Source organism: Danio rerio, chromosome 5, assembly GCF_049306965.1.
Source record: "Danio rerio strain Tuebingen ecotype United States chromosome 5, GRCz12tu, whole genome shotgun sequence".
Classification (NCBI taxonomy): domain Eukaryota; kingdom Metazoa; phylum Chordata; class Actinopteri; order Cypriniformes; family Danionidae; genus Danio; species Danio rerio.
Genome location: NC_133180.1, coordinates 73,247,228 through 73,261,384, shown reverse-complemented (window position 1 = coordinate 73,261,384; position 14,157 = coordinate 73,247,228). Strand labels below are relative to the sequence as shown.

At 37.6% G+C, this 14,157-nt stretch overlaps 1 protein-coding gene across 4 annotated transcripts in view; it reads left to right on the top strand.

Moving 5' to 3' along the window:
- The window catches only part of clip1a (CAP-GLY domain containing linker protein 1a), a 67,667-nt gene continuing 53,510 nt past the window's right edge, over positions 1 to 14,157 (top strand). For all 4 annotated transcript variants that reach the window (XM_073951644.1, XM_009301994.5, XM_009301993.5 and 1 more), the window contains exons 1-5: positions 1 to 124; positions 8,524 to 8,757; positions 10,589 to 11,088; positions 13,001 to 13,125; positions 13,314 to 13,542. In XM_073951644.1, coding sequence (XP_073807745.1) covers positions 8,667 to 8,757; positions 10,589 to 11,088; positions 13,001 to 13,125; positions 13,314 to 13,542 — 945 coding nt within the window. In that variant the 5' untranslated portion in view covers positions 1 to 124; positions 8,524 to 8,666. The remainder of the gene's footprint in view (positions 125 to 8,523; positions 8,758 to 10,588; positions 11,089 to 13,000; positions 13,126 to 13,313; positions 13,543 to 14,157) is intronic.

Here is a 14,157-nt window from a genome sequence, read left to right as displayed (position 1 = left end):
ACAGAAGTGGGTGCTTGAACGCACCAGGTTAAATCCTTCGCCAACGCGGGCGTCAAGCTAAGTAGATTGAAGAGAATTCAGCACTGTTCATTTCTGACAGCAGCTCGCAGACAGGAGACCGCAGGTGAGCTTGCGATCGGCCGGTTATAAGTGCTAGGTTCGCCGGGTGTCGTGGATCCATCGCCTTTTCCATCGGAAGTTGCTAAGTCAGAATTTCCCATTAAAACAGGTTGCTTCTCGGCCTCGCTCCGCACTAGACAACCTTAAAGTCCTGCTTTAGTACGTTTGTCATCATTCTCTATGCTAACGCTGCTGTTGAAATGCGTTGTTTGTGTATGTGCGAAGACTAGCACTGCTGCTTGATTATCACTGACTGCGGCTCTCTCTATTTTGGTTCGGTTAGTCAAGATGTGACATTGCGGAAAGTCGTCATACTGACCAACTTCGTGAACTTTCTCCATGTCCAACTTGTGTTTACTTGAAGGAGAAAGTCCTCTGAGGACAAAATATACAGTTTAATCATTGCTAAATATGTAATGTGTTGTTTTCTGAGAAACTTTTTGTTTTGTTGCTTGAACTTTTTGTTAATTTTCTCGTATGAACACCTCTGAGCTAGCTCATTTTTATTTTAAAACTGTCAAATAGTCGTCGACAAACCTCTAGTTTATGTATAGGCTTTGTAAATTGATATCCTGTTCTTCATATCAGGTCGTTGTTTTGGTTGGAAATCCTAAACCATGCTTAACTGGTCAAGCTGTAACGCGCAAATCGGCTCAGATTTTGAAGCCCCAGATGTGGCTCCTGATTGCATACAGCTCTGCAGTATAAGTTTTATGCCAGAATTAAACAGCTCGTGTTTTTGATTGAGGCTGTAAACTCTCAGCATGTGAGAATAGCCGTAGCTGGGTGGCCTTTCAAGATGCTAGTTGCTACCGTCGAACAGACGTTTGTTAGTTTTGCTGCAGGTTTGTCTTGTTTGTGTTTTCGGTCAGTTTGACAGATAAATGTCATGTTGAGTAAAGTACATTTGTGTTTTGAACTGTTATCTTGTTTTAGTCACTAATAGCTGTTTATAACTATATAGCTAAAAAATAATTTGATGCAGTGCACTTGCAATACTCTTGTAGTCACTTTGGCTGGTTTTGAGGTGGGGTGGTTAAAGGGTTGGTTCACTCAAATGAAAATTTCCTCACTATTATCTTTACTCAAGGTTTACTTATCTTTACTTTTTAAATTTTTTTATTTATTTCTTCTGTTGAACACAATCCAAAGCATTCTGAAGAATGTTGGAAGCCAGCAGCCATTAAGTACGTTTACATGGACACCAGTGATGCGGTTTGAATGCGATTAATACAATACTCTGATTAAGAGTCGACCATGTAAACGGCCATTTTTGATTTATCAGATTAAGGTCATAATCAAACAACAGAAATGGAATTAAGACATGTGGAGTATGCTAATTTTAGTCTCATTATTGAAGCGCAGTCAGGGCTTAACAATAAGGACTGCCTGATGGCCCGGGGCCAATGTGTGAGATGCTCGGGACAGTAGACAGGATTGTTATTGGCCCAGGGCCGGAGTGGGACTCCTTTTAAGCCCTGGAGTTTCAAGCATTAGACCGGCCCACCTCAGTTCACGACTGACTATATTAAAATAAGGCCATTTTCAATTCAGTTTCTAACTACACTATCACGTCTTTTTCAAGAAAACAGCTGCTTTAGAACTTCAAATGTTCAACAACCTTACAGTTTTATATGTCTTAACAATAAAAAAAGAAAGAATTGCTCAGGTGAGGATCGAACACGTCATAACGCAACGCGCTGACCACTGGACCACAATGGCGCTGTTACGTTCGTGTGGCCAAAATGATATTTACAACATCATTAACCTGCAGGCTGCATTTTGCTCATGGGGCTGCGAGACAATATATTAGAAGAGCGGAGCTGTGGCAAAATAATAAATAAAAAGAGTGAGGCCATGGTTAAATAAATAAATAAATTGAAAAAAGGGTGACTGCTGAGAGTGCAAGAAGCTAGAAACACTGGCCCTCACGGCCAAAAAATGGACCAGCCCAATGTTTCTCCCGGTCCTCCCGATTGGCCAATCCGGTCCTGTACTGGCCCGATTGGGCCACTGATGCCCTGTCACTAAAGCTTAATTTGCCTGCGACTATTTGTCAATTGCTTTCAAATACAGTCTTAGAATCGAGAAACAATTTGTGTTTTTAGGCCTTCAAATGCTACCTTTTCGGTTCCTCTTATCTGATTGGATGTTATAAGCTCGTTAATTTTTTGCGTAACAACCAGTACAGCAAAGAGACAGCAACATGGCGGCAACATCAAGTGATTATGCTAAAGGAAAATATTTGTTTCTGACGTCTTGAAAGCAGACATTTACGAGGGTACACCACGACTAAAAAAATGAAGTGATGTTTTGTACAGTTTGACGTCAGTCGGACATCTTTTGTTTTGCAATAAAATACTTGCACATTTTGCTACTTTTGTTTGCAAAACACTTTGAATTTTGCTCATTATACATTTATTACAATTTTTAAATATTTAAATTCTAGATTTACAAACATTTTGACACATTTTTATTTTTTATTTTCAAAAAATTGAACTACATGTTTCAACAATGCGTAGCGCAAGCTTTTTGATTGGTCGGCTTGGTATCGCTGACAGGTGTGGGCGGAGATGAGAGACGCACGAGCCTGATGCAGCGAGTGTTTACAAGTGTCCAGTTCCATGAAGGAGCTCTGGATGGAAACTGTTGTTTTGTTTACCTTATGATTAAAGTTGTTGCACGTCTGCCAGATCCTGCCTCAAAATGAACGAGATGGAGTTACTTGTACATTAAGATAACATTCAGAAAAAACAAAACGTCTGCAAAGAAACTCGACACAGAGGAACATTAACACCTACTGCCAGCTAGTGTTTCAGAAGTGTTATTGCGGAGCAACACAAACAGCGCACAGATCTATAAATACACGGTATGCACGCGTTGCATGCACCGTCGGTCACGCCGATCACTCAACGCAGAAGTATAAACCAGGTTATTTGAAGTAATTGTGATATTATTTGAAGTAAAACCATGATTGGATGTGGTTAGAGAATGTAAAACATGTATATGTGCACAACAATTCCCTCAAACGATGAATATAAAGCTTAGTACACAGTTACTTGCACTCACAAGCAAAGTATGAAGTGTTTTTTTTAATTGTGATATTCAATTTCTGTACCTGAATCCTGTTAGTCTTCCCAGAAAACCGTCAATTATAGAGCTATTCAAAAAGTGAAACTGTATTCATATCGCAACATTTATCTCAAGATTTATCAGAAAAACAAAATCTCGCAATATCAGATTTCTCCAGTGTCGTGCAGCACTATACAGGACACATTGCTTCAAAACAGCTCCTCATTTAATGAACAGGAAAGTGACACTTTGAATGTTGGTAAATTCATCAATTATTCACCAAATTGAGTTCCAGCTGTAAAGCTGCTCAACAGATAATAGTGTCATCATTCAGCTCAAATTAGTTCAGCGTTATTTAATATTAATATTCAATAGCTGTCTTGTGTTGCAAAGTTAAACGCTCATGAAACAGCAGCTCCACAGAAGCAATAGTGTTATTATTCAGTTCAAGTTGTTGTTGTTGTAGTAAAGGTAGTTTCTTCAGCTAGTTCAATTCAGCAGTTAGTGTTTGTGCAGTCAAATCAATATTATTATTTAATATTAATTATATTTTGAGCTTTGTACATGATGATAATATGAGCTGTATTGATGCTTATAACAGGTACAGATATGATCACTGATGCAGTGGAAAATAATAGTTTGTTCTGAGTTATTGTAGTACAGTCTGGTTATTTTTTTGAAATGAACGTAACAGGGGTGCACAATCATCTAAACATTTACTACGATAATAGTATATGCAACATCCATTTTGCAGTGAAGTGCAATAAATGTATTTTATTTGACCAGCATTATCATACCTGCCAACACTCCTGTTTTTCCCGGGAGTCTCCTATATTTCAGACCCATCTCCCTCCACCTTCCCGTTTTGTTATTTCTCCCGGAAAACTCTGGTAATGCACCCCCCCCCCACATCCCTCCACCCCCACCAATCCTCAGCATTTTATGCGGTTTGCGGTCTGTGAAAGCCCGGGGTTGCCAACATTGGTATAAGATGCAATTGTAGCGGCCGTCCGAAACACACTTCACAGTAGTTACTAACACCACAGTACCCGGTTCTCAACAGTGTTATTCAGACACCTCACCCACCCCCCAACCTAACACCCCTTCCCTCAGTTTCCTAGATTTATAGAGACAAATGTTGACAGGTATGGCCATATAAATGTATACGTTATCTAAAATCTGACCAATCAGAAGCAGCCCATCTAGAGCTGTATATAAATACTAATGCAGGGAGACAAAAGAGAATAACAACAGCCAATAAGAATCAGAATTTCAGAAGAATCAGAAGGTTTTTGGTCATTCTTGGTGTTTTTTAATAATTGTTTTTATTTGTTTAATTAGCTAAGAAAAATATCTATTACCTGGTTATTTTAGTATGGTTGTTACATAATTGCTTTTTAAAGTTCGTTATATTGTAAGAAATATCATTATTGCAACACAAATTTTCCCTTTATTGTGCATATCTACATGCGTAGAGCCTATGATAAATCCGCAAACTATTATTTTTGCAAGACACAATGTTCCGTTATGCTACGAATCTTGTGAATTGAAACGGAGTTTAACATTTGATTTGTTTAATGTCTTTAAAAGTTTGATTATTGGATTTTATGCGTAATAATTTCCAGAAAACTTTTTTTTCAGATCTGGAGTCCTTTCCAATATACCAGCAAGTTTATTAATCACATTAGTGGACTCTTGCCAGTACATGTATGATGGATTAGGCTTAGTGAATGTAGGCTTAAGCTCTGTGCTAATTTGAGATCAGAGAAAAGGTTTTCTGGTCTCTGTTAAGGATCAAATCAAATTAGTTTACTAGTAACTTTTACTCCCTGGATCCTGAGAAATATGACAGTTGTGTGGAAAAAAAAATCATGTGACTGAAACGTGATTAATTTTTTAGAAGCTCTTAAGATCAGATAAAAAAAATCTGGGTTTTGAAACCAAAATGGGTCACTTGTTTTGTGGCTGAGAGAGCTCAAACCCTCTAGGGTTGTCATGATGCTGGAATTCGATACCAATCGGTATTGAAATTTGAAAAACGTCTGTTTACCGCTATCATTTGAGCGCTGTTGATCAGGTTCATAACTTTGCCATTGTGTTCACATGCTCAACAGAAATGACTGTGATTGACTGAGAAGGTCATCAGTTCACCAAACTCACTGCCGTTTACTGATTGTAACCACAGATACAGGAACACTAAAGCATTTCAAAGTCACGTCAATCAGCTATTTTGTCTATAAGCTGACATACGAGCAATCCGCTGATGAATCAGATGAGTAATTTTTATTATATAATATGTGGACTGGCTAAGAATCAAATATTTATAAGAATTCATTCATTAATTTTCCTACGGCTTAGTCCCGTTATTCATCAGGGATTGCCACAGCGGAAAGAACTGCCAACTTATCCAGCGTATGTTTTACACAGTCTATGCCTTTCCAGCTGCAACCGAGTACTGTGAAACACCCATACACCTTCATTCGCACACATGCAAAGCAGCCAATTTAGTTCATCCAATTCACCTACATGTGTTTGGACTGTGGGCGAAACCTGAGCACCCTGAGAAAACCCATGCCAGCACGAGGAAAACTTGCAAACTCCACTCAGAAATGCCAACTGACCCAGCCGGGACTGAAACCAGCGACCTTCTTGCTGTGAGGTGACAGTGCTAACCACTGAGCCACCATGTTGCCCCTATTTACAAGAGTGATGAATGTAAAACTGTTTGTTAAAGAGTAGAAAATAATTTGTTTCCTTTTTTGAGCTCCCCAGATTTTTTTAAATATCTGTTGGCGTCAACTAACTACTCAATTGGTGTCATTAATGCTTGTCAAAGTCAAGCACAAATGATAATTCTCCTGTTAGATGACTGTGCTACAGTTTAAAGTGGGAGACTGATCTCTAAAGTGCTGGTCAATGACTCACAAAACAGCAGTATAATTAATTTAAAGCATCATTGCTTTATTTCAGCACAAGCTCATCGATTGAGTTTTATTTTTAGTGGTTAAATCCAAATAACCCTTTTTATTATTGAAGTCAAAATGTTTTTTTTGTTTTTTTATAAATATTTTCCAAATGATGTTTAACAGAGCAAGGAACTTTTCACAGTATTTCCTATATAATTTTTTCTTTTGGAGGAAGTCTTATTTGTTTTGTTTTCGGCTAGAATTTTTTTTAAACCATTTTAAGGTTATTATTATTATTATTATTATATTTTCTTTTTTTATGCATTAAAGCATTTTACAGAACTAAACAGTCTGTGAAAGGCTGACAGCAGCAGTTAAAAAAAAAAAATAATAATAATAATAATAAAAACAACCAGTAACACTACCAGTAAACGACAAATAGACACATACAGTTGAAGTCAGAATTATTAGGCCCCTTCAATTTTTTATTTATTTATTTATTTATTTTAAAAATAAATACCAAATGATGTTTAACAGAGCAAGGACATTTTCACAGTATGTCTGATAATATTTTTTCTTCTGGGAAAAGTATTATTTGTTTTATTTTGGCTAGAATAAAAGCAGTTTTTAATTTTTTAAACACCATTTTAAGGACAAAATTATTAGCCTCTTTAAGCTGTATTTTTTGTCGGGGCTAATAGTTCTGACTTCAACTGTACATCATTTACACATTTCAAAGGATACAGCTGGAAATACTATGTCCTGTTGCCATGTTCTGATGCATAATAACCGGTGCCCATCTTTAAAAATATCCAATTTAAATTGAAGTTGAGCAGACAGAGCATTCATACATTCCATTCTATATATTGATTCAAGTTTTTCTATCCACTGTGCTATTGTTGGAGTGCGTGACTTCATCCAGTTTATTGTTACAGTCTTTCTTGCACTTAGTAAAAGCATATGTAGTAAATATCTCAAAATTTTTTTATATACATCCTGGGGTATCACTTCAAGCAAGAAAAACAGGTAGATCTAACTGCATAGTTTTCATTATCTCAATCTTTACCCCTTGTCAAAATGACAGTAATTTCGGACATTCCTAAAATATATATATGTGTGATTACCCACATTCCCGCAACCCCTCCGGCATTACTCTGACGTGGACTGTTAACATATTTTGACACCCATCATTTGTTTCCAATAGGCAAATCTCAACCAGAATTTGCAAGACATTTTACCTCGACTTGATAAAGTGATTTTTTTTATTTATTATTATTTTTTTTTTACCAGATGTCATATTGGACATACAAGATTAACTCATGCCTTTTTACGTTAAAGATCCCGCTCAATGTTTGTGCTGCAAAACTCCCCTTACTGTAAAACACATTTTACTGGACTGTCCTGGTTTCAATGATACTTGAAGACTTTTTTATGAAGTTAACTCACTTAAGGACATTTTTAACAAAGTGACACCGGAAATTTTTTTAGAATTGTTATCATGGATCAACACTAAAAATCTTATTTAACTTGTGTTTTCATTTGTTTGTTTATTTATTATTGAAATGTTCTTGGAATGAAAATAGCCTTGGTTGCTGACATGGCAATAAATAAAAAAATATATTACATTATTTCCAATTGGCTACAGAATAAACCACTGTTTTACATTGACTTGCCTAATTACCCTAACTTGCCTTATTAACCTAGTTAAGCCTTTAAATGTCACTTTAACCTGAATACCAGTATCTTGAAAAATATCTAGTCAAATATTTACTGTCATCATGGCAAACATAAATCAGTTATTAGAAATTAGTAATTAAAACTATTATGTTTAGAAATGTGTTGGAAAAAATCTTCTCTCCGTTAAACATTAATGAGGGGAAATATACAGAGGGGGGGCTAATAATTCAGACTTCAGCTGTATGTTAAAACCTTTATTTTAAAGAAATACTTGCTGTAAACACTCAAGAATTCTGAATAGAGTAACAGCTATGTCACACAGCAGAAAACACTTGTCAGCACGTCTGTTACACATTGCTTGTGAATGCACTGTGAAATATGGTTTTACACTTTCAACTACTACAGCAGCAAATGGTAACACTTTAGGTCAAAATTCATGCTATTAACTACTGGCTTATTACCTGCCTATTATTAAAATACTAACTGTTCATTAATAGTAATAAAGTATAATCTTATTCTGCATCCCTAATCCTACCCTAAACCCAACCTCGACCTTACTAACTATTAATACACAGCTAATTAGTAGTTTATTAAACTTCTAGTGTTGGTTTATAATTTAATTGTGACCTAAACTAATGTGTTACCCAACAAACTAATGAAACAATGTTTATGTGGCATGAGCACAGTTACATACCGAAATGCTCACCAGTTTAGGTTTGGTGATCTATTTCTCTCTTTTCTTCTCCAGAGTCATCGCTGCACAGTGTTTTCCCTCCTTTGTTTTTTATTTATAAATTTTTTTCGTTCAACGCTGTTGCTCCAACCTTAACAGTCAATGTTTGTTGGAGAGGACAACTGCAAGTATAGACTGACAGCCATTTTAGAGGAAAAATGAGTACCTCAAAGCCCAGTGGACTAAAAGCACCCAGCAAAATTGGTCGACCAGCCAATACTGGGCCCACGAAGACGTCACCTTCTGCTGGTAAGACCTTTTCATTTTACTAGACGTGCAATATAAAATAATAATATTATGAAATTTATAGTAGTAATAGTAGACCACGGTATTTAAAGGCGACCTATTATGCAAAGATCAGCAGTCGCAGATCCCTGTTGTGGATGACACCGAAACTGACGCACATCTTTTAAAAAAATGTAACTACTTGTTGCATTGACGCGTAGCGCAAGCTCTGTGATTGGTCGACTTGGTAGCGGTGATAAGTGTGGGCGGTGCTGAGAGCCGCGAGCCCGATGGAGCAATTGTTTACAAGTGTCGAGTCCCGTGAGGGAGCTCCAGATGGAAACTGTTGTTTTGTGTTCACCTTATGATTAAAGTTGTTGCGCATCCGCCAGTTCCCGCCTCTGTATGAGCGAGTTTTAGCTACTTGTACATTAAGGTAGCGTTCAGAAAAAACAAATACGGCTCATGGCTGCCGTCACTGTGAGAAACAAAACACAAACATTTAAATCAAACCTCCCGCACGGCCTTCTATACGACCGCTCTGTGCAATAACCTGAACGTTATTTACAACTTTATTAATTCAATTCAATTCAATTCAGCTTTATTTGTATAGCGCTTTTACAATGTAGATTGTGTAAAAGCAGCTTCACATAAATGGTCATAGTAACTGGAACAGTGTGGTTCAGGTTTTAGTGTTTAAGTTCAGTTCAGTTCAGTTTAGCTCAGTTCAGTGTTAGCTCAGTTCAATATTACCTATTATTCACAGCATATGCAGGTTGTGTTCAATAAAGTAAGCGTCATTTGCATGCACGCGCGCGCATTCTCGCAAGTAAATAAACAGTGCGTCAGCTCATGTGCGATTTCGCGACCGTGAATACATCATTACATGAAGACAGAAATGACATTTTGGGTGAATTATACTTCATAAATACAGAATGTGACTCTTTTAACGCCATTTGAAGGTGTCAATGTTGCTGTGAAGACTTCTGCAGTCGCCTTTTCTTCTCTCCTTACCTTGAAAATATAATTGGCTGAATCGTAGAAAAAGCTAAATTAGGATCGCGTGTAGGGTCGAATTGAGATCGTGATCTTTTTTCGATTAATCGTGCAGCCCTAAACAAATCCATATGAAACGGCCCCTAAAACAGGGGTCATCAACTTTTTGGAAACTGAGAGCTACTTCTTGGGTCTCGTTTAATTTGAAGGGCTACCAGTTTGATACACACTTTCTAATAACAAGTTTGCTCAATTTACTTTTAATTATGTTATTAATAATTAATGATATTCATCTATGTGAAGACACTGATCCTGTTAATGATTTCTCACAATAGTCGTCAACATTGATTGGAAACAGATAAATATCAATATGCAACACTTTATTTGTCTGAAATTGTTTTTAAAGTTTTTTTAATATATAACTTAATGTCATTTTTTATTTTACACCAGTGCAAGTGTGATTTAAAAAGAATAGCTACAAAAAACATTAGATGCTGCTTACTGGTATGTGGTGCTATGGTAAGCTGATTTTATAACAGACCCACGGGCAACTCATGTGATCCTCGAGGGCTACCTGGTGCCCGTGGGCACCATGTTGGTGACCCCTGCCCTAAAAAGTGATGTCACATCTTCAGTTTCGGGCTAATGCGTGCTTTGCACTCACACTACGAGGCACACCTCTTCCAGCTGGGCCAGGGCCGGCCAACTGAACCACACCTGGGCCTGATTCAGAGCACTCACACTTGTCAAACGAACCGTGTCTGGCCACGGTTCAGATTGCCTAGTGTGAGTGCACACTAATTATGAACAAGGTCTATTTTTATTTACATTTCTTTCTTTCTTTTTTTCTCCATGACAGGTGCTTCAAAAGCAGCTCAAAGTGACAAATCCTCAGCTGAAGCTCCAGATGCAGGAGAGCAGTTCAAGGTTGGGGATCGTGTCTGGGTAAACGGCAACAAACCTGGCGTAGTTCAGTTTTTAGGAGAGACGCAGTTTGCTCCGGGGCAGTGGGCTGGCATTGTGCTGGATGAGCCGATCGGGAAAAATGACGGCTCGGTGTCAGGCGTGCGTTATTTTCAGTGTGAAGCGTTAAGGGGTATTTTCACACGTCCTTCCAAGCTCTCAAGCACAGAAGGTGAAGCGGACGGTACGACAACAGCTCCTCCGTCCCGTGCTGCTTCACCCACCCCATCCACCACATCAGTGTCCGCTTCATCCAAGAAACCAGCATCACCCACTAAAGCTGCAGCACCAACCTCAGATCTGGTGCGGTCCAAAAGTGAGTCGGTGTCCAATCTGTCCGAGAGCGGTTCTGTCAAGAAAGGGGAACGGGAGCTGAAGATCAACGATCGAGTGCTGGTGAGAGTGATGTGATCTTCATTAGTGCATCAGATAATTCAACATTCATTGCTTTAGGGGTCCACAAAATATCAGCTACCATCATGATATTGGCCAATAAAAGCTGTTTTGAGGCCCAATCCCAATTCTACCCCTTAGCCCTTTCCCTTTTGCAAGTTCATGTAAAGGGTTTCGGGTGTCCCAATTCTCTTTAGCTTGAAGGTGCAGGACTAGATAACCCTTGTAACATTGAGATTTTTCAGGACCACACTAGAAACCAAAGGGTTTGAAAATTAATACAACGGCTACATGGCTGCACAGATGAGTCAAGAGATGCATAAATGAAAGCGTTTTAGCATTAAGATTTTTTTACAACAAACAAGCATGTGTTTGGATATATTCATGACTGTGTTCGTGTTTTACAGGCATGCTTTTGTTTAAAAAACCCATTAAATTTCGCTATCTATTATCCAAAATAATAACTCGTGTATAGCAGTCGCACAACATACTTTCACATCTGTCACTTGATGACATTCGAGTACCCTGTCACTAAAATCTAGTCGCTGAGAATGAGCTTTTTACAGCCTCTGTTAATGTTGTTTTAGTGTGTTTACATGACTCTACTAGCTTAACTACATTTCTCAGTAGCGTGGTGGTAGAATCACTACTTTCTAATTTAAATAGTCAGTAGCAAAGCTAATTTATTAGTGAAGTAACGCAGTAGCATCAACACAAGCTACATTTACTTCTCTGATCGATAAGTGACGGCACTGACATTCACAAAGCTGTCAAGCTGATGAAAATAAGGCCATATGAGGGCGAGAATGACTATTTATTCTTCTTGTCGTTTTACAGTGGTTGACAACAAACTTTTCAGTGCGTTACTGCCACCTCTTGCTTTGCTAAGTGATGTCACCAACCAATTAGGCTAACACGAAAAATTTGCTTAATGGAAAGAGGGAGCAGAGGTATATATATATATATATGTATATGTTTATATATATATATATATTTATATATATATATATATATATATATATATATATATATATATATATATATATAATATATATATGTATATATAATATATATATGTATATATAATATATATATGTATACGTTTATATATATATATATATATATATTTTTATATATATATATATATGTTTATTTATATATATATATATATATATATATAAACATATACATATATATATATATATATATATATATATATATATATATATATATAAACATATACATATATATATACTACATTATGTAGTGTAACTAATTAATGAAGAGTTGTAAATGTATATATGATATAGTGCTTATTCCTAAGTATTTCCCTTTACTATAAATTACTATAATAAACACCTGGTTTCATTGGATTTTTTGTTTTTCTGTTATTTACTATAATTTGTTTCTGTTTAGTACAGCATATTATTTACAGTAAATAACTGAACTGAACTATTCTGCCTCATTTGTTTCATTTGCAGTTTCATTGATCACTATGACAGAACTGACGTGTTTGTTTCGATTTAAAAATGAAAATTATTTTCTGTTTCAAGAGAAAGGGACTAGTAGAAAGTAAAAAGATCCCTGCAAAAATGCAAACCCTATAGCCTTCTGAAAACATGAACTGCCATTCGGTAATATTCAGTCAAAGTCTGAATATTTGCTTTACGTTTGGTGTGGTGGTCCTGTCAGTTTGACCAGCCACAATATTCTAAACCACGCCCCTCTTACCGTTAATTTGCTGTTAGGGAATGATGCACCAAAAGAAAGCCCCGCCTCCTACTCAATATTCCATTTCAGTTGAAAGCACATTAACATACTGATACTCGAAGGTTAATGATTGGCCATTTAATTTCAGAAGACTATCACCTATTGCTCAATTACGTTATTTTTTTCTACACATCTATAATTATAGGTTGCTGGCTCAAAAGCTGGCGTGGTGCGTTTCTTAGGGGAAACTGATTTTGCCAAGGGTGAGTGGTGTGGAGTTGAGCTGGATGAGCCCTTGGGGAAGAACGATGGAGCTGTGGCTGGAACCAGGTATTGTGTCCTGTTCTTACATCACAATCTAAAGGTGAATTGTCTATGAACAATGGGGGTATACATGCACAGAGACGTTTTATTTCAGTCAGCCAGCTCAAGCACTACTGGTGAGCTTTTTTTTTGTTGGCTGACAAACACTAGCTGTGCTTAAAGTATTTTACATGAATGCATTTGTTTATCTTCAGGTATTTCCAGTGTCAGCCCAAGTATGGTCTCTTTGCACCAGTGCACAAGGTGACCCGTATAGGTTTTCCCTCCACTACCCCAGCAAAGGCAAAAACCACTGTGCGGAAGACGACCGCCACCACCGCCGCCACTCCGTCAGCACTGAAGCGCAGCCCGAGTGCCTCCTCCATCAGCTCCATGAGCTCTGTAGCCTCTTCTGCTAGTTGCAAGCCAAGCCGTACAGGACTGGTGAGTCCTCACATGCATGCATATTTTTTGGTTATATGTTATGACTGGATTCTGGGTCATCAAACGTATGTTGACATACGTGGTTTCACAAAAACATAGGAAGAAGCATGCATTTGCTATGAGCCTGTGTTGAACAAAGGCGTGTTTGCTAACTGCTTCAGCTTTGTATCTTGTTCAGACTAAATGCTAAACTTGTTTTCGGTGAATATATCAGATCTGGATAGCGAGGTCAAATATTCCAGCATTTTCCCATTGGATTGAGTTGACATGTAAGGCTCTTCTAAAGCCTCATTAGGTTTTCACATCGGACGCGCCTTATGCGAGTAAATCATGTGAGAATAGCCAACTAATCAAGTATAATTAGACTGTTAAACATTTTGGGCCCTATCATACACTCTGCGCAATAAGATGCCAGACGCGTTTGGTGCGATTTGTTGCTGTTTTCAGACCAGTGCAACCCTAATATTCTCGTTTTGCACCACTTTGTTTAAATAGCGAATGAAGGTGTGTTAAGGCGTATTGTTGGTGCGTGGCTATTTTGAGGAACTAACATAGACTGTGCAATAGACCAGCTGAGAGCAGGTCTTAAGTCCAGCGCAGAGTGCATTAGTTGTG